At 40.5% G+C, this 21,094-nt stretch overlaps 1 protein-coding gene and 1 long non-coding RNA gene across 4 annotated transcripts; one reads left to right on the top strand and one right to left on the bottom strand.

Annotated features, from left to right (window-relative positions):
- The first annotated feature begins 235 nt into the window (after positions 1 to 235).
- Positions 236 to 18,886, top strand: KLHL7 (kelch like family member 7). Its single transcript, XM_081883271.1, has 11 exons — positions 236 to 955; positions 3,408 to 3,510; positions 5,355 to 5,448; positions 5,694 to 5,818; positions 6,507 to 6,682; positions 7,869 to 8,043; positions 10,874 to 11,016; positions 13,503 to 13,743; positions 15,252 to 15,453; positions 15,927 to 16,024; positions 16,870 to 18,886. The coding sequence occupies exons 1-11, from the start codon at positions 836 to 838 to the stop codon at positions 17,151 to 17,153; spliced, it is 1,761 nt and encodes a 586-aa protein (XP_081739397.1). The 5' UTR covers positions 236 to 835; the 3' UTR covers positions 17,154 to 18,886.
- LOC309353821 lies at positions 3,517 to 20,926 on the bottom strand. 3 transcript variants are annotated; one of them, XR_014162021.1, is made up of 6 exons: positions 20,787 to 20,926; positions 15,081 to 15,149; positions 10,862 to 12,812; positions 10,380 to 10,427; positions 9,805 to 9,974; positions 3,517 to 3,934 (listed from the first exon to the last, which is right to left on the bottom strand). It is a non-coding gene; the product is annotated as an uncharacterized lncRNA (long non-coding RNA). The 3 variants fall into 3 exon arrangements; XR_014162022.1 differs by lacking the exon at positions 9,805 to 9,974; XR_014162023.1 differs by lacking the exon at positions 3,517 to 3,934 and having other exon boundaries at positions 7,943 to 9,974.
- Positions 20,927 to 21,094: the final 168 nt, after the last annotated feature.

Below are 21,094 nucleotides of genomic sequence, written 5' to 3'. Positions count from 1 at the left end.
AAACCAGAGCAGCGCACGGAAACGCCGTTGACCTTCCCGCCGTAGTGGTACCTATTTATCTACTTGCACTTTGACGTGCTTTCGAACTGCTAGGTTGGCAGAAGCTGGGACCGAGCAACGGGAGCTCACCCCGTCGTGGGGATTCGAACTGCCGACCTTCTGATCTGCAAGTCCTAGGCTCTGTGGTTTAACCCACAGCACCATCTACGGGGACAGTGGAGCGGAGCCTCCGGCAGGCAGCGCACACCACAGACGGGCCAGTGCTTTTCCTGTGTTCTGCCGAGCCACCTCCTTTACGAAAGAGGCGTATCTCTACAATCCTGAGTGTTTCTATACTGGGCGACTGAGCGACCCACCCTCCTCGGGAAGACTCGAGCTGCTTTGACACGCTTCAGGGACCAACCTGCCCACATCCACACATGCGCACCTGGCGCCTACCCACAACCCTCCACCTCCTCACGTCCCCCGCTCTCATTGTCTCGGGCAGGTCGTGCGCTTCGGCGTGACGTCACGGCGCGCCGGCTCCTTCTTTGTTTACCTCTCCCACCCGCTGAATCTTCGCCGGCTCCCGAGAAGGGGCGGACTTGTGTTGGCGGACAGCGAGTGCGCGAGCTGCCTCCTGATTGGCCAGGGGAGCCTATATTTGGGGGTGTAGGAAGAGGGCCTGCAACTGCTGGGCGGAGGGAGACCCTTTTTTTCCCGCAGAGCGAGGCCGGGGCTGCCGCTTTGCGTTGGCCGTTGGAGCCTGGCTGACTGCCGTTTATGACCGGGCGTCGGTTGGGGAAGCCTTCGGTTCGTCGCCGGCGAGAGGGAGGCGAGGGAAGGGGAAGGGAGCATGGCGGCCTCGGCGTCGGAGAAGAGCAACAAGAAGAAGACGGAGAAGAAACTCGCCGCCCGGGAAGAAGCCAAATTGCTGGCCAGCTTCATGGGGGTCATGAACACCATGAGGAAGCAAGTAAGGCGGGGTGTGGGGTGACCGGCCTCCTAGGGCTCCTTGACCTGTGGGGTCCAATAGGAACATGTTTCTATCTCCCCCCTCCCGTGGGGTTGACCACGAGCCTGGCACCTGGGCATTTGTGAACCTGGAGGAGTTGGAGAAGAAACCTATGGCGGGGGGGGGGCACAGCTAACACAAAGTGCTTGGCATTGTTTTGTTGCTGTTTACAGCAGCCCTGTAAAGTAGGCCAGTAAGGACTCCCATATTGCAGAGGTGCTTGAAGGCTGACGAGGCTCACGGATGACGCCTTGCCTAAGAATCATAGAATTGTAAGGGACCCCAAGGATCATCTAATCCCACCCGCTGCAATGCAGGAATCTCAGCTAAGCGTCTGTGACAGATGGGCATCCAACCTCTCCAAGGAGAGCCCACAACCTCCCGAGGGAGACTTTCACTGACAGATCTTACTGTCAGGAAAGTTCTTCCGTGTGTTGAGAAGGAATCTCCTTTCTTGTAACTTGACTACCTATTGAGTTCCTGTCAGAGGCGAGATTTGAACGAGCAAGCATCAGGATTTGTAGTGCAGTCCCATATGTTTGGGCACTACCATGCTGCAATGGATCTCTGGTACACAGAGCAGTTGATGTGAAGCCAAGACCATCCCGTTGCATTCTTTGCTCATTTATCTGGTGCAACTCTTTGTTGTTCCACCCACAAGGATGCACTGGGGAAAAATGAGAATATTCCCAACTTCTGTTACCCTGGCAAATGTGAAAACTTAATTCAGATTCATCTTCCTTTTATCTCTAGGATATGTCACCCAAGTGGATAGTATTCTAGAGATACAGAAAGGTGATCACAACAGCATAGGACAGGCCTAGGCAAACTCGGCCCTCCAGAAGTTTTGGGAATACAACTCCCATCATCCCTAACAGGACCAGTGGTCAGGGATGATGGGAGTTGTAGTCCCAAAACATCTGGAGGGCCGAGTTTGCCTATGCTTGGCATAGGAGTTAATAGCTATCTTTTTGTACAGGAAAGCTATTACCAGAACAACTGTTAACAGGCTGTAGGGGTTGGAGTGTTACAAATGCTGGCAAGCTGTAGTGGAAATAGTGGTTGGAGGTAACACCACCATCAGCCCCCTCCCAGAAGGTACAAGTTAGTCATGTGTTCAGTGAAGATGACTAGTGTATGACTATGAAACTGGGGTGAAAACTGCTAGTTCAATCATGTACTTAACAGATGTGTTTGGGTAGTACCAGTCTACTGATCTATGAGGCTTAATATTTGCCTTGCTAACCTGTGGCTTGTATTCACCTTTTGTTCAGAGTAGACCTATTACAATTAATCCTAAGTAATGGGCATTCATTTCAATGGGTCTACACTGAGTTGAATGCAGCCAATTTTCTTCATAATCTGCCTTAGTGGTGATTTGTATTGTTATTACTTGCTAGAGCTGCTACTGTACCAATTTTAAGACCATTAACATATTTTAGCTCAGTAACAGCTTTGCTCTTGTTCAGTTGCCTTGAGGTGCTTATCTATATTTCAAGTTAAAAATGCTACACACATTGGCTAATATTCTAGCAACGATAAACACTTAAATGGTAGTCTTTCTCCCAAATAGTTGGAGGTCTAAATGGAGACAACTGGAAAATATTAAGTTTCCTTCATTGTCATTTCCACAACAGAGAAAAATAATTGTCAATGTCTTTCTTTTTCTACCTTTAGAAATTAGTTCAGCAGCTTTTAAATAAGGACAGAATAATGAGAGCATCCATTAAAGTATAAGGAGAGAGTACTTTTAAAGAACCTGGTCTCATTTAAAAGCTACTTAACTAACACATTAGTCACTCTGCTATTTTGGTCTATTGTGGAAATGGCAATAAAGAAAGAAGCAAATGTTCTACATGTTTCTATTTAGACCTTCCATAAGCATTTGGGACAATGACTGCTATTTTAAGTATGTGTTGCTGGCTACAGTATTAAGCCTGCAATCCTCTACATGCTTACCTGGAAGTAAGCCCTATTAAACTAAGTAAGAATTATTTCTGAGTAGATAGGCATAATTTTACAATGTAGGTTTGCCAAACTGTATACAAAAATCTCACATACTTGGAGCTGAAGAGCAGCAAAATTGTAATAGTTCATGTTGTAAATGTAATTCAGTTACAAGACCAGAGTTTGAATTCCCGCCACTATGAAGCTCAGTGGATGAACTTGGGCCAGTCATTGCCTCTCAGCCTAACCTACTTCACACGGGGGTTGTGAGGTTTAAATGAGGAGAGGAAGAATCACATACACTGCCTTGAGCTCCTTTGAAAAATGGTGATTTTGTCTTCAATAGTGTTTGTTGTACATTTCTGTAGGTCACTAGTTTAGCAAAAAAATAAGAATTTCTACACATTTCTCTGAAACTATGAAATATTACATGTTTTGTCATCTTTTTGACTTTTTTGTGTGCTAGAAAACACTCTGTGATGTCATTCTCATGGTCCAGGAAAGGAAGATCCCAGCTCATCGTGTTGTACTTGCTTCAGCAAGTCACTTCTTTAACTTGATGTTTACCAGTAAGTCTTCAGCTACTCAACTTCTACTGGTTTAAATCATCATCATCTACTGACCAGCAGTGTTCAAAATTAGCCAGGCACATTTTGCTACTGGCACAGGTTCAGTTGCGACTATGTGGAGATTTCTAGGCTCCAAGTTGGCGACCGCAATTAAAAAACCTCTACCTTAGTCCATAATTAATACAATATCCACTCTGTGTGTTTCTCCTTCTTGCATACTGGGACAAGTGTATTGTTGTAAGAGCAAGCTACAGCCAAGCAGTTAATTGAAATCATAGAACTGTAGTGTTGGAAGGGACCCCGAGGGTCATTTAGTCCAACCCCCTGGCAGATAAGACATTCCATTGTGGTAACGGCAACCTGCAGTAGATTCAAGGTACCATTTGGCAACAAGCTTATGTACTGAGTTGATAACATTGCGGGCCTGCAAAGAAAGGGAGATTTGGTGTAATAACATATAAGTAGAAACTCTTGAATCTTGTCCAGTTATCTTTATAGTGATATTTCTTCCTTGTCTTTCATCTCTGTTGCTGGACCAACTGTCAGCCCAAGTGCAGCTTAGTAGCACCATGCAGGAGAACAGCTTTAAGCCAAACCATGGCTTAGCATGAATATACTGTCTCCCAAGAAGACGATTGCAGCCACTTTGCTTTTTCCTAGGCTTTTTAGGTTGGTACAGCAGCTAAACCAAGATTTGGCTTAGTGTGCCATCCAACCCCTGGATCATAGTTCAGGTCTCTCCTCAATCATGATTTGTAGCCAAAGGACAAGCTTTGGCCACAGATGGTTGAGGACAGATGTTAACAACAGCCCCAGAATCAGACAACACACTTAGCAAAAACATGGCTTAACTGCCACCGCACTGACCTAAAATGTCTAGGGAGGAGTAAAGCACCCATGGTGTCGGTGGGAGCCAGTATGTATGTGTGGTCACAGTAAGCCACACACTGACTTACCATGTCTTACGTGTGAACCAGTGAAGCCACTGATTTTCCACTTGTCTTCCTAAAACTCTTTCTCACATGCAGTCAGTATATAAGACTTGCCAAAAATACACCTGCTTCAGAGAGACTGGCATATTTGTGACCTCCAAGCTTAATATTTAAATGTCTTTAAAAAAGACTTTAAAAAAAAAAGGTGTCCTCTTTTTATCTAACTTTAGGTGCAGATGTTTCTAAGGTCAGAACTCGTTCATACCACACTAATTCATCTTTTCTAATTAAATGTTTTGGAGAATTTTCCTGTAGAGGTAGAGTTCTGCAGCTTTGTCTCCTTTGCAGTTTGAGAATACCATGGTAGCAACTTAAGTGCAATGCACTGAAGTGTGACTAGGATCAGTCTGTTTTTATTTTTTAATTTTTACATCAAAGATAGGGAAACCTGTAGCCCTCCAGATGTTCTTGGACTTTCTCCCATCAGCCTCAGCTGGCACAGCCAATAGTGAGGGATGATGGGAGTTGTCCAACAGGAAGGCCACAGGTTCCCATTCCTATCTTGAGCTGGGTTGAAATGTATGTAAGACTGGGATGTAGTTTTGTGAGACCAGAAGTCCTTGATACACCTATTCTTAGAGTACTTGTTTTTCTGTAAATAAGATTTCTATAAGTAATACGGAATTAGGAAAACAGTTGTTAATACATTTAAATCTAGATACCAGCTTGGTCAATTCTAGGTTCTGCTGCTCATTTTGTAACTGATCTCTGCAATTGTCTTGAAGTTCGCTTAACAACTTCCATTACAACTGTCCCCCCCCCTTAAATTAGAGCAGCAGGTCCTCTGAGATGTGGGTGCAGGGGTGGAATTGTTGTTCAGGTTAGATGATGGTGTTATGTATCTAATTGCAGCAAATATGATTGAATCAAAGTCTTACGAAGTGGAGTTAAAAGATGCAGAGCCAGATATTATTGAGCAGCTTGTGGAGTTTGCTTATACTGCAAGGTAGGTTTATTTATAACTCTTAATATCTGCCCATCAGATAGCTTCATGTGAAGCCCAGAAAAGCTGTTAAGTGAATTAATGCTATTTTAATTATTTGTTCAACAGGTACTACTGTATCTGCCTGTAACATACTGTGTTGCTGTTCTAGTGGTTGGAAATCCTAATTTAATCTAGTATGTGTATTATCATGTTCCCAGTTCTTGTTGAAAATGTTTTGGTCATAGTAATGTTGCTACTTTTTTCAGAATTTCCGTAAACAGCAACAATGTCCAGTCATTGTTAGATGCTGCAAATCAATATCAAATTGAACCTGTGAAAAAAATGTGTGTGGACTTCTTAAAAGAGCAAGTTGATGCTTCAAATTGTCTTGGTAAGATGGCTCACTCTATATTGTTTCTAAGAACTCTTGATATTTTTCAAAATTGGCACTTTGGGTCCTTAATTATTTCATTTTTAGGACAGTCTTGCTAATTTCATGTATTCTATTGGAAAACAAGTTTTATGGTTTGAAACTGTATTTGTCATGCGTATAGTACTGCTACAGTGCCTGCCACCTCTGATTAGCTTTCAGATAAGCCAGACTGAACTGTTGCCTTCTATAGAATGTGACTACTGTTAAAGACTTTCTTCCAAGTTGCTAACATGACATCATTGTCTCTCTAGTACTTAGTGCATAACAAATTCATAGATTTCATCAATTATGTTACTTCTCAAGATAACTATTCGGGTCATTACCTTTGCCACTGAAGAGGAAAAAAACATATTAAATTATTAATAACATATTTCACATAAAAAAAGAAATGAGCAGCATTCTGCTCTGTCAACAGAAACTCTGCGCAAGGGGGCTTTCCCCCTCACCCGCCCTGAAACAGGCTGGAGGGAATTGGGATAACCCCCAGAACAGCAAAAGGGCGGGGGCAAGAGTGAGCGTTCCATCTATCAAGCTGCAATGCTTGTGCAGATGTAACATTCGTAAGAGCACAAAGTTTAATTCCAACCAATATGCTTTTTCATGAATTTTAAACATCTTTTCATAATTTTTTACTATCTTGCACTAGGTATAAGTGTGTTAGCAGAGTGTCTTGACTGCCCAGAGCTCAAGGCTACTGCAGATGACTTTATCCACCAGCATTTCACAGAGGTTTACAAGACAGACGAGTTTCTGCAGCTAGATGTTAAACGTGTAACACATCTCCTGAATCAAGACACACTAACTGTAAGAGCAGAAGATCAGGTGAGGGTCCAGTTTCATAGCTATCTTAGTCTTGAATCTGAAATAAGGGTTTGCGCTTTTAGCTATCTTGCTGTAAATATGCAATCTGTGTGGAAACATTTCCTGTCAAAAGTGGAATGCAAATAATTGCTGGCAAAATTTTAGTGCCTGTATGAGTTTCCAACCAGATTCTCCAGCTTTTCAGGTCTCATCTCTCCACAAAGTCAAATGACGTAATGGAGTAGCCTTCAAAGTGGCATGGGGAGTTGTAATGTGAAAAACAGAAGGGCCTCAAATATAGGAGTGTTTAAGTGCATCAAAACTAAAGGATCAGTATTTAATTAATTATTGGCAGGAAAAAAGGCTGGAACATCAGGTGCTTGAAGTAGGTGTCACTATAGTATCCTATATTTTTTATGAGAAAAGCTGTTTAAAAAGTTTCCTCAAGGAAATATTTGTTCCAAAACAGATTGAGACTTTCTGGTATCTGGTATTTTTTCCTCCTTTTTGCTGTTTGTGGCGTTTTCTCAGTTTTGTAGTTGGTTTTCTATCTCATTCTTGGATATCATGGTGTAATATTTGACAGTTGAAGCGACTCTTTCTAAAAACCTTGAGAGTAGTTACTATGAAGGACCAAAAGGTAATAGCATAGCTACTACTATATCTGGGATTTTTCCACGTTATCTAAGTGCTTCAAGAAAGTGTGAAATTTTCACTGAAACAAAGTTAGATCCTTTCAGTGTGGTGGTTCCCATTTAGTGTGGGGGGACATAAAAATTGTTTCAGTGGCTGAAATATGTTAAAGTAAATTTTTATTTTCCAGGTAAGTGGTAGCCCTGTGAGTTATTTCACTCCAATTTACACATGCATGTTCACTTTGTAATAATTATCATAAAATAACTTGGTCTATCTTAGTTCAGCTGTTGCTTGTAGTTTCACAACTCTGAATAGTCATGGCTCTGAATTTTTTTATCTCAGGAGATCAGAAGCAGCTTTTAAATTTGGGATTTCTTCCTAGCCATTCCTGAATGAGGGACTTAAACCCATCTAACTGGCAATATAAGGTATAGCAAGTAATTATTTTTAAAAGCCCTTTGAAGATCCTAAATTAGACTTCCTTTTTGTAACAGCTGAGCTATCAATTTCCTGGTTCTATAGATGGCTGCTACTGTAAGTACACAGATGTATTTTTCTTTCTTATTTCTAGGTTTATGATGCTGCCGTCAGGTGGCTGAAGTATGACGAGCCAAACCGTCAGCCTTACATGGTTGACATTCTTGCTAAAGTCAGGTTTCCTTTAATTTCAAAGAATTTCCTCAGTAAAACAGTACAAGCTGAGCCACTTATCCAGGACAACCCTGAGTGCCTCAAAATGGTTATCAGTAAGTTTATCTTCCATGTTGTCTCAACTCTCTGTAAAGTTTTTTCATTAAGAACTGCTTATTCTATTTAAATGCATTTTAGCATGTAAATACAAAAGAAAGGTAGGATTAACCCTGTTCTCTCTGTGCCAGGAAGCTGAATCAAAGCTGACTAGTAGCCCTTAATATTGGCATTCTGTTTCCTGCAGTTAGAACTATGTCTAATAAATTGCAAACTATGTGAGCTTCATGGTCCAGAGTCTCCCACCTTCAAAAATCTCATTTGTGTGTCACAGCCTTGAACAGTGGATACTAAAATAAGGAAATGCCTTCTCCTTATGGGACAGCTTTGAGCAATTATGGGTCACTTCAGAGTTTCATAAAATTATAAGAGCCCGCTGGATCAGACCAGTTGCCCATCTAGTCAAGCATCCTGTTCTCACAGTGGCCAACCAGTTGCCTATGGGAAGCCTAACGGCAGGAGCTGAGCACAAGAACAGTGTCCCCTCCTGTAGTTTCCAGCAACTAGTAGCATACTGCCTCCAATTGTGGAGGCAGAACATAGCCTTTGTGGTTAGTGATACCCTTATCCTCCATAAATAACTATCTTTTAAAGCCATCCAAGTTGGTCACCATCACTGCCTCCTGTGGGAGTGAAGTCCATAGCATAACTGTGTACTGTGTAAAAACTACTATTGTCTGTCCTGAATCCTCAGTATTTAGCTTCATTGGTTGTCCATGAGTTTGTATTATGAGATGGAGGGGGGGACTTATTTGTATCCACTTTTCCCATACAATGGTTCATCTTATACACTTCTATGTCACCTCTTACTTGCTTTCTCTCTAAACTAAAGAGGCCCCAATGCTGCAACCTCTCCTCCCAGGGGAGTTGATCTATCCCCTTGATCACAGTTGCCCTTTTCTGAGTGCAATTGCACCATTGATTTGTATAACAGTAGTTCTGCTGGTGCAGTAGTTTTCCTGGTGCTTGTCGAGTGATACTCTGGGCTCCAAACACCCATTGAAGCAGGCAGCCCTGCTTGCATGTTGAGCACACTGCTTTATGGAAGTGAGTCGTGGGCAACCTACAATCACCAGAAGCCTTCCACATTTCCTATATCAAGAAGATTTTGGGCATCACGTGACAGGACAGAATCTCAAAGTTGTGCTCTCCCATGCCTACATTCCCAGCACTCCTGTCTCAAAGTCTTCAGTGGCTTGGTCATGTTCACAGAATGGAAGATGGCAGGATCCCCAAAGACGTGCTCTACAGGGAGCTGGCTTCAGACACCAGGCCCATTGACAGACCAACTCTTGTGTTACAAAGGGGTATGCAAACATGACATGAATGATGGCAATATCAATCCCCCAGCATGGAAATCCCTTGGAGATGACCGAGTACCTAGAGACAGTCAGTCAGCACAACCAGTCAGCATCAAAACATGTCTCTCCTGCATCAGTCTCTACAGCCACAGCAGACATTATATCTCTCCAACAGTTTGACTTTACCCCTAAAGACACACTCCTCCATTGTCTCCTGAGATAGATGCCAACAACAACGGTGAACACAGTCCTCCAGTGTTTAAAGGGCTTCACCTATCTTTCAGTTTGCTTTTGAGCGTAATTGAATTTTTTTGTTTGCCCTTTAAACCCTAAATGGTCTGGGACCAGGGAATCTGGAAGTCTGCATTTCCCCCATTATAGCAATTTAGATTTCCCACGGTCTGACTCCAGTTTTCCCCACCACTTAATAATAGTAGAAGGCCTTCTCTGTGTTGGCACCTTGGTTGTAGAATTCCCTCGGCTACAAGTTCAAGTTTGTTTGTCTTTGGGCCCTTGAGCACTTTTTGTTGCAGCTGGAGTGAAGATGAAGAAAGTGCTCTAGGATTTTTCTGTGATCCGCATGTCCTATTTGGATGAGTGGGGGAATGGCAGCAATGATCCTGGGAATCCTGTACAAAGACAAGCATAATCAACATCTTCCTTCCCCCTTTCCTTCTGTTGATTACTGCAGCCATGGGTTGGTGGCTAGCCAGCATCCATCCACCTTTCACTTAACCCCAGGAAAACACCCCCACCAAATCATCCCACCCTCCTCTTCGCTAAAGTAACCTATTTCAATAAACTGGGCCCCACTTTAAGATGCAAAATAGAAGATACTAGAGTATTCATTACCAAAAGCCACCTTAATACCTGGAAAAAAGTTATTGGAAGGATCAGTATGCCTTTAAAACCAGCTCGTATGTTTCAGATTTCTTAGGCTTCAGATATAATTGGTAAGAACATTAATATCTATACAAAAATAGCCTGAGTAATGACATTTCTCTCAGCTGTTGAAGAACAGTAAACCTACGCACCACCATCTGTGTCTTCAATGCAGATCCGGGCTGCTTCTCAAGTATATGCTAAGTCAAAAGAAAGAAAAAGGAGGAAAGACTGGATAAAACCTTTAAGCTGTGTTCTTGTTTAGGTGTAGTAAGAAATATTTTATAGATACTAAGCTTTGATTATTTAAAACATATTGGATGTTGATGTTTCTTCCCAGTGTATTTGATGACATACTTAGTGGGATAATATTCTGAGAGGTTAATTCCATGGTAATCAGTTTGTCTCACTGTACAGGTACTTTATACATATCAGTGAATATAGAAACATGTTTTAAAGACACTGCATCATTTTTTTTTTTTGTGGCAGCCTTTCTGTATTTCAGAGGTTGCATGTGATTTTTGAAAAATGGTTAAAAACAGACTTTTATTTTTTTCCCCTCCTCTTTAATTTTTGTCTATCCTTGCTTTGGAAACAGATTTCTCTTAGAATTACATGGAATCATTGTGTATGCCTTCTGGTTTAGGTGGCATGAGATACCATCTGCTTTCTCCAGAGGACAGAGAAGAGTTGGTGGATGGCACTCGACCGCGAAGAAAAAAGCATGATTACCGCATTGCCTTGTTTGGTGGCTCACAGCCACAGTCATGTCGGTATTTTAATCCAAAGGTAGCTCTGATCTTTCAGAATTTCAACAGATAGTGTGTAGCCGAAAAATTCATCATCTCTTTCATTATATAACCAGTTTCATCACTACAGATATAGATATGAGAATAGATATAAAATTAGTTTGTTCTTGCACTTGTGAGATTTCACAAAACAAGCGTTTTTGTTGTTAAATTGTGGGAGGACAGGTTGTAAGGAACAATGTAATAAGGGATAGCAAGATGATACAGGGAACTTTCTGTAGTGCAGAGCTATTTTGAGGTTTCTATGGCAACTTTAAAGTTTCTTACACTTACGTATGGGCTTTCATTGTTGCTAGAAATAGATTTCTATTTTGTATGGTCGTTTATAAATTAAAATCCCCAAATAGTTGATCATTATTAAAGTAACACATTTGAATCCTGTGAAAACTCACATGGGGAAATGGGGAAAACTGGTCTGAGAGGAAGTATGTCCTCCAAGCCCAATAAATCCCCCTCTTGTGATCCTTTCAGCAAATGGAGTAGTCTGTCAGAAGGATGCTTTGTGGGAGTGAAGGCCCCTCTTATTTGAACAACCTAAAAGTGAGCATTAGTTACTTGTTTCATGGCTTTCAGAATCCTTGCTGTGGTGCCTCAGCAATGTCTATTGGGGTGGGAGTTACTGAATTGTCATCTTATGCTTGCTATCTTTTGAAGATGTTCTGTCAGCCTCTGCTAGTGCAAGATGTTGCTGGACTAGAAAGCTATAATGATTATTGACTATATTTTTAAATGTCAGTTTTTTCCTACTCACTGCAATTCAACATATTGGCAGATAAATGCTCTATCAGTTGTTTTAAAATATATTTTCACGTGACTAATTGCACCCAGATTGAGAAAAGCACATGAATGAACATCCCATTGAGATAGTGCAGGTAAATAGAATCTTGTTTAGATGATCATCTTATTTATACCTGAGGTTTTTGATACAACAGTGGATACACAGGTATGCCGGCTCAGGCAATATTATTATGATTATTAATTAAATTTATATACCGCCCTATACCCACAGGTCTCACGGTTCACAAGATTACAATATAAAACACAATATAAAGCACAAAATACATAAACAAAATATAAACATAAACAGCTGAATAACCCCATAAAACAGTTAAAAACAATTTTTAAAAATAAAAAATACAGTTTTAAAGAATGTAGTGTTGTGTTGTACTTTGACTGTGATATAGCTAGGATCTTACTGCTTTCTGGTGCTTTTTGTAACTATCTGGTTCTTGGAATGTGCATTAATTTCCATTAATTTATCCCAGTTGCTCAAATTTGGCTGTGTTTGTATACATTTTCAACCCTACTGATGACTCTGCTGGTGTTTTTTGCAGCACCATTTGTAGTTTATTACAGTTAAACCAATTGAAGGTACATTATATATCATTTGTAGCATGGAGAATGAGTTCTTGGTTGCCATGACAACAAATTTTCCCCAGTTCTATTTTATCTGATTCTGTTCCTTAAGATCTGCTATTTTCTTCTAAACACTTTTTTGTATTGTTCTGTTCTCTTTCTTGACTCCATTTATCTATTGAATTTTAAAATCAAGCCAACTAATAACAGCCAGGAGTTTTTCAAAACAGATTCTCAGTTGGTTACTTTTGCCCTCCTCTCCACCCCTCTCCTCCAGTTAATTATTGTTGATGCCCCAAATGTAAGGAAGATGTGAAGATAACACATTAACATAATTAATCTCTGCAAACAGGTGTGAAGGAAGTTTTCAATAATTATGATGTTGTCTGAGCAGTGTGTCCGCTGCAGACAGGATTCCACCTGTAATAAAACAGTGGTAAAGACTGTAACAGTGGCCTATTAGATCTAAGCCCCATTTTTTTCCAACACCCACTGTAATACATGCAAACGAGTTTTCCACCGTTCCGTAAACTCACATTTATTTATTTATTTAAGATACCGTACACCACTTTTCAGGCAGACATCATAAAGCGGTTTGCATAAAACATTAAAATCAATGAAAGCTATGCAGTGAAATAGCAAAGGCATGCTACAAGGGGAGAAAAAAAAATTGTGAAAACTAAAACTCCTGTCAGAGCAAAATAGTGACAGTTGGTTGGGAAAGGCCACTCGGAGAATACCAGGAGCTAGATAGCAGACAGCTTTCCAGGCTCTTCTCCACATCGCTTCCCAACGTACAAATGTGGTGTACTATTATCAAGGTACTGTCTATTTTTATAAAAGCATAGTGGTTAGAGTGTTGGACTAAGACGAGGAGCATGCAAGTTGAAGTTCTTACTTCTTTATAAAGCTTCTATGACTTTGAGAGTCACTATCTGTCAGCCTAAATTACCCCACAACGTAATTTTGAGGGTAAAATGGACAGGGGGAAGAACCATGTATGCCACACCAGCTTCATTGGACAAATAAATAAATAACAATGGTCTCAGAATTCTGAAGAATTTACACAGTGCAGTATTCTCTCCCAAACACCAATCTTTTCTCATACAGGATTACAGCTGGACAGACATCCGATGTCCCTTTGAAAAGCGGAGGGATGCAGCTTGTGTTTTCTGGGACAACGTGGTTTATATTTTGGGCGGCTCCCAACTTTTTCCTATAAAGCGAATGGACTGTTACAATGTTGTGAAAGACAGCTGGTATTCCAAGCTGGGACCTCCAACTCCTCGGGATAGCCTTGCAGCTTGTGCAGCAGAGGGTAAAATATATACATCTGGTGGTTCTGAAGTAGGTAAGACACTCGAAGGGTCTGCTGGTGGGTCTGTAAAGTAGAAGTCGTGTGTGGCACCCTAATGTTGCCATTGCATTTTACTTTAAAAAAGAAATGGCACTCACTGCCAAAACTCAGAAGCCAGCTTATCCAATGTGGGCCTTAAAACATAGAGCAAAAAACAAAAAAACCAGTGAACTGTATCCAGTAAGTTCTACTCTGAATACACTCTTTGAAATTAATGGAGCTAAGTTAGTCATGCCCCTGAATTTCAATAGGACTAGTCTTAGTATGACTGGTATTGGATACAACAGTGTATTTTTAGAAGGGATATTTGTCATGTCAGCTTCATTTAGCCACCTAAATCTGGAAATGAAAGTACTGTATATATCTGACATTTATCTGTAACTTACAGTACAACTGGTACAGAAAGCAAGAGTTCATGGTTTACCTCACCCCCAGGCTGCAACCCTATGCCCACTTGTATTTTTGTGGGACAGCTCAGAAAATACTACAGTTGGGATATCATAGATAGTGAGCATTTGCGGGGGATAATGAACATGTGTGGGATAGATTAAATGCCCACTAGTTCTCCCCTGCAAATTCATTTCCCACATTAGCTTTGTGAGGCAAACTTGCTTCATAACGTGTATCTCTAGTACAGATCTATTGGACTGTTGCAGCAAGTGAAGCTCAGTCCACCTTTCCTAATAGTTTTGCCAGTTTGCACACATTATGGGGAGAGTGTCTTCCTTCTGTGGTTCTAGCTTTGCTGCCATGTTGAGAGGATTGTGAGAGAAGGTCTCCAACCTTTTCGGTATTTATTCACGTTCAAAAAGGAAAACACCAGTGCTCTGTTATGTGGCATCTTTCTATCTAAGAAAGCCAGAGCAGGTAACAAAAATTCAAACAACAAAAATAGAATAGCCAAAACCTAAAATACCAAACAGAACACATTCATAGATTTAACATCAGCTAAACAGTAATGCAGGAGCTGCTTCATTCTCTTCCATTCCTTAAGGGCTTGCCTGAAAAAAAACTGGCTTGGAGCCGAAAGGATAAAACGGAGAATGCCAAGTCAACATCTCTGGAAAGGGTGGTTCAAAGTCTGAGCATCAGCACTGAGAGAGGAGTATACCAGATATCCACTTGCTTAATCTCTGATACCAGGGCATTCAGAGCAGGACTGCGAGTAGTGATATCAGAAAATAGGCAGTTCCATGTGGATTATGCTATTGCTGCAAAGGAAGACTTTGTTTCCTGAATTGTATATATTTTGGATGCAGATGGCATAGAAAAGATTTTTTTAAAGGATTATAAGTATCATAGGAAGGTTGCTTGTATATAGGATCACGTACCTTGCTTTGCAAAACATAACCTTAAAACCGTACAGCTTGAAGTGTCATGTGAAGCATTCAACTGCTGCACTAGAAGACAAATTACAACAGTGACCTTATTGCAATGTTGCATGTAATTCATAGAATCTCCAAATATTCTCTAAATCAGTTTGCTTGTCTCTTTATTTAAAGGAAACTCTGCATTATATTTGTTTGAATGCTATGATACCAGAACAGAAAGTTGGCACACAAAGCCCAGTATGCTGACTCAGCGATGCAGTCATGGGATGGTAGAGGCAAATGGTCTCATATATGTATGTGGAGGAAGTTTAGGAAACAATGTTTCTGGAAGAGTCTTGAATTCCTGTGAAGTTTATGATCCAGCAACAGAAACGTATGTATTGATTTCAATCAATTTTATTGTGTGTTTAACCATCTACAGGCCAATTACACAAATGCAACTTCTTCTGGAGTGCCTGTCCCTGGCAGATTTGTGAGGCTCTTTCACTGCTTGCATTAGGAGGGCAGTTAAAACTTTTAAATCAGGTTTTAAAGCCTTTTAGATATTTCAGATGCTGTGAATTTTGTTTGTTGTTAATATTGTTCTACCGTTTATTATGTCACGTATTTTTATAAGGAGCAAGAGCTTTTAAGCAACCAAAATTAGCTTAGATCTGTGCTCCATTTTAACTGACAGTTCCTCTGGCATGCTTTCGCAATAGTGGAACTAAATCATGTTAACTATAAATTCCCTTCTCTGCAATTTTGGTATTTACTTGATGGTATTTACTTGATGGAAAAAGAACTGCTCATGGTATGAAATTGAGTGAACGTGTTTTTAAAATTACATGCTTTAAATATTTTCAGATGGACAGAGCTGTGTCCGATGCTTGAAGCCCGAAAAAATCATGGACTTGTGTTTGTGAAAGACAAAATATTTGCCGTTGGGGGGCAGAATGGCTTAGGTAATTAATATTTTTTATTAAAATCTGCTGTGCCAAAGGTAAGATGTACCAATAATTGTGCCAGCTACAGCTTCTCAAAATTGGCCAGCTCTGGATGGATGTGACAGTTTCAAGTCGACTGACTGGTGAAGATTGTTGGACCATCAGCTTAATGGCAGAATGAGCTGTGTCCCTGCATGTTTTTTAGGGTGTTTAGTGGAAGGAGTCTTGCAGTCATGCCTCACTGGAAGAGTGAATATGAGATATTTGCTGTTTGACCAGACTTGTCCAGACCTGCAGTTTTGCTGTTAATAGTATCACATGTAGAGTATTTTTTTAAAATAAACACTTCTCTACCAGTACACTGTAATTTTACATACTCTCCCATATATGAAAGTCATCTACAAAGCATATATTCATCATGACTGGGATTGTCCTATACATAGGGTTAAATACCATCTATATAGAAAATTAAAATATTTTCTCCTTAAAGTAGTGGAAATTGAGACTTTTAAGAGAACAATTCTATACCTACGTACCTCAGAGTAAGTGCCATTGTATTCAATGGCAGTTACTTCTGAGTAGTCATTTAGGATTACAATGTAAATTTGGAATTATCACCCTGCGATAACTTTGATCTTGTTTTCAAACCTTGGATTTTGTTTCCTTTCCTCAGTTATTAAGTCCCAGATAATTTTAGATGCTAAATTTTTCAAACCATCCTTGCAGCTATTGTTATTGCTTTTACTTCACCATACTAGAGGAAGTTCCACTTGGGAAGGATTCTGTATCTCAAATGATCACTATGCTGAAGTTTGAGAAACCATGGTTGATACTTATCTGTGTGTTTTCCCTTCTCTTTAAAGGTGGCTTAGACAATGTGGAATATTATGACATTAAAGTGAATGAGTGGAAGATGGTCTCTCCCATGCCATGGAAAGGTGTGACTGTAAAATGTGCTGCTGTGGGTTCCATAGTTTATGTCTTAGCAGGCTTTCAGGGTGTAGGTCGTTTGGGGCACATCCTTGAATATAATACTGAAACTGATAAATGGATAGCCAACTCTAAAGTCCGTGCTTTCCCAGTGACCAGCTGTTTAATCTGTGTAGTTGATACTTGCGGAGCAAATGAGGAGACACTAGAAACATGAAGATTTCAGGATTGCTACTTAATGATGTTTCTGCATTTCAATTTCATCTTGTCAAGATGTCGGTACTACAGAATTTTTTTGGACGAAATCCTTCACTTTATCTCCACTATGTGTATAAGGTGGATTTGCTTGTCAAAGTTCTATTTTTTGGAAGTAATTCAAGAATCTACAACCCTAGATTGAAGACACATGGAAGTTTCCTTAAGATGTATTTGTGCAGTTTTGCCACAAACTCTGCTGTCTAAGTATATTGTGAAATATTCCAACAAGAGATTATTGTTTTTAGTAACCTTCATTTTTCAGAGTTTGAAATAATTAAAATCTTCAGGTAGCAAAAATGAATGAAACAAACCCTATTAGTTGGAGTAACTTTGCACAAACATCTGTTCTGCTGAAACATCTGTTCTACAAAGAGAGATACTGCATTACTTCAATGCAGGTCCCCCACAGGATGGTATCGTTACTGAGTGAAACATATTGTGCTTTCTAACTATTTATGGTACTGAGCAGGCTCAGATAACTAGGGGCATATCTTATATGAGCATCTTTCACGCAACTGGAATGGTGACTGGCAACAGGCAATTACTCCCTCCTCCATGTTCTTAATGCCATCTGTGCAAAGCCACAAACCTGTGGTATGTTTCCACTATGTCCTGTCCACCATGTGCATGGGATATGATGTTTTTTCATTAGTGCATCTACTTCCTAAAATATTTACTGTGCAGATGAGGGTACATACTGCACCTCTCTACAGGAGTCCTACCTAGGCATACTAGAAGGCAGCTGTTCATTTACAGGAGAAAGTAAATGTGGTGTTAGGAATAGTTGGAGTGGCAATTCCATCCAGGTAATTTCCATTCATTGGTTTTGTCCCTAATTGCAGTCTAATAAGTTGTAGCCAAAGTAAAACCCAGGAAATAAGTTTGTTTAGAATGTGTTCCTTCCAATTCCTTGTTCTCATTGGGGTAGATCAAAATTCATACCATTTTTTACATGCCTGATTGAATATGCATCTGAAGTTCCAAAAACTGCATAGTGTGTACTGTAAAAAGATTGACATAAGCTTACATGTGAGAAAGTGAACGACTTAGGAGTTGTGCAAAAACTTGTTTGGGGTATAATATGTGCTTTAGGTTGAGAACATCCTATATTATTTAAAGTACATTTTTGTATACCTTGTAATACTGCCTTTAATACTATGTTAAAGTGATACACATACCTGCAGCGTGATGCAAGTCTAATATTTAAAATGACTATTTTTTCATGTTGGGTCTTTAAACAAATTCTGAAGCACATTTTTTATATTATGTTTTAAAGTATTTCCCTCCCCTCAAACCTTTTGCCAAAAATGGAATAATTTGATCAATAAGAAACTTAAATCTAGCAGATGCTAGTTTTAACTTTGTTTTTAAAGGGGCTTCCCATATAGTGCACATTTAACTTCCATCAGTCCAAATATGGACCATCCAGTATGAAAACTCATTTTCCTTAATTCTAGATATATCCCTGTTACGTAACTAGACATTGTGTGACAAAACTGATTCATTGTCAGTTCTTAGTAAATGGACTCGGTGCAACAAGTTTTATTGGACTGTTTTTGTGTATTAACAAATAATGTATTGATAAACCTTGCCTACTGATTACTTTTGCTAAGTAGAAGCAATTTTTTTGGAAACATACCTCAGTGAGGCTTGTTGTCAGTAAACTTTGTTAAATAAATATGTTTTTCTTAAGGTGGTCTTGAAGTGTTAATTTAATAGTCCATGTTAACATATGTGAAGAGACTTTATTTCCATAACTTGGACTATCTTTTAGGGAAAATCAGTAACATTATCTTTGGTAATAAAAGATCTGTCAAATTTAATTTGGCTGGGAAGAGCCAGAAAGTTCCAGCCCTTTCCCAATTGTATTCTTCATTCAAGGAAAAGCTCATTCTAATGTGGGAGTCCATATTAAAAGATAGAAAAGAAATCTATGCAAATTTTATGAATACACAAGTAGAGGAAGAAACTCTTTAAGGCAGCAATTTGTAGGGCTGACAATGAAGTAGTACATAGAATAGAATACTTGACAAGAGTGTCTGCTTTCAAATAGACCTGCCTGTACATTAAGATTGATGTGGAATGCTGCCTTGATTGTGCCACATTTGCCTGAAATTCAATATGTGCCAAGATGGAAAAAAGGATTCTTGTTACAGGTGCCTTGAATTCACTTGCTTCTCAAATACAAGTGGCACCAACTCTTGGTACCAGTTGAAGAGTAGTTCACCCAGGTGTTTGGGTAAATCTGCTGCCTATGATGATTTTATTGGTTTTTGCATATTTTATTCTGCTGTTCTTTTATGTATTTTTAATTTAACCTGCTTCTGAATTTTAGTAATAGTAAAAAAAAAATACATCAAATAAAAAAACCTAGTACTTAGGAGCAAACACATATCTGTGGGTGCTCTTATTGTACACTTTTCTCATTTAACAACATTTTTGAATGCTGCCAATAGAGTTGTGAGGAATAGAAATCAAGGTGCATGAAAGTTACTTTCAAGTCTGTGTTAGCATTGGAAGTAGTAGATATGGAAGCCAACTTCCAGTGCACATTGCTTTTCATTGAGGTTAATCTCTGCTATTTCATACGGCTGTTCTTTGACAGCCGAAGGCATGGTTTGAAAAAGGCACCAATCTAAACTCTAGTGCAAGTTAAGAAGTAGAGGGGTAGAGATCTATAAACTAAACCTAGAACAAACACTGCTCTTTGGACATTTGTTAAGTGATTGCTGCTGGGAAACGGTTCCTATCATTTGAAGTCTCCAAAGAAGAAAAAGCAAGTAAAGACAAGGTACAACTTTAAGAAAAGAAAAAGAGAACCACATTGACACACTCGCATCTCTATTTGGATTTAGAGTCAAAACGACAAAATGTTGATGTATAATCTTATTTCTATATTACTGTTCAGGGCTCTTAATGTGAACTTAGTCACACGTGATCTTTGGATGAAGCGTGGCATATAAAGTTAATAAAGAAATAAGTAAGACCCACCCTACTGCCTTGGCATAAAAGGCTCATCTAGTAGGCAATAGCCACTGTGGGAATCCTAAGTAGTCGCATGAGCGTAGCCAGGATTTATGTTGGGGTGGCAGGCTTTAAGTTAGTGAGGCAGAACCTCAGTTAGTATTTTTTATTGATTTACTTGATTTGGGGGCGGCACCAAACCCCCTTGGCTACAGCCATGAGTAGTTGCTTACCAAAAGCCCATAGCTGCCGCACAAGGCAAATAGCCTTTGCGTGCTTTTGCTCCCCAGGAACTTAAGCGTCCCCTGAACCTGGAAAGTCACCATCAGGAGGAGAGTTACGGGTGAGGGTGGAGGAATAAAACAAAAAGAGACCTGTTCATGTGTTTTTCCTAGCTAACCCTGCAGCATTTGGGGGCTGACAGTGCACTATGACGTACAGTGCTTGCCAAATTTCTGTCATACACAGACTCTTGGCTCATCTGACGATGTCGGCTCCACGAAAGCTGACGGGTTTTGCCATCATTTAGCGCGGCGCTCCCGTGCTGCCTGCGGTCTTAACCCGCCGCCGCTTCCTCGTAGGAGAAGAAACCCCCACCGAATTCAACAGCCCCCGTTGCTGAGCAGACCTGGGCAGGAGGACGGCGCTGCTACACGTCGTCGTCTCTGGAAAGTCACGCCATAGTTTGGAAGAGCGAGGAAACGGCGCTTCGAAGCCTCGCCGCGGCTCCTCAACGGCCGCTCCCAACGGCTCTTGCGCGCGCCGAAGCGGTTTGTTGTTTTTTCGTTTCCACCAACGGCCAGCGGGCTGCTGACGTCTTAGGAAAGAGCCGTTCGGAGAGCGCTCGCGCTCGCCCAGCGAGGCTGCCTGCCGACGCCCGCGCGTCATCAACACGAGCCCTGAAGGCAGAGCCTCCCGTCGTGCGTAAGGCAGCAG

Source organism: Podarcis melisellensis, assembly GCF_964234715.1.
Source record: "Podarcis melisellensis genome assembly, chromosome: 12".
In the NCBI taxonomy this organism is placed as follows: Eukaryota; Metazoa; Chordata; class Lepidosauria; order Squamata; family Lacertidae; genus Podarcis; species Podarcis melisellensis.
This window is presented reverse-complemented; position numbering and strand designations above follow the sequence as displayed.

Excerpts from the sequence above, each read along its gene's own strand:
- KLHL7 (XM_081883271.1), top strand. The coding sequence starts at position 836 with ATGGCGGCCTCGGCGTCGGAGAAGAGCAACAAGAAGAAGACGGAGAAG. Across the intron at positions 3,511-5,354 it reads CTTTAACTTGATGTTTACCA|CAAATATGATTGAATCAAAG; the intron begins GTAAGTCTTCAG and ends ATCTAATTGCAG. Across the intron at positions 6,683-7,868 it reads CTGTAAGAGCAGAAGATCAG|GTTTATGATGCTGCCGTCAG; the intron begins GTGAGGGTCCAG and ends TCTTATTTCTAG.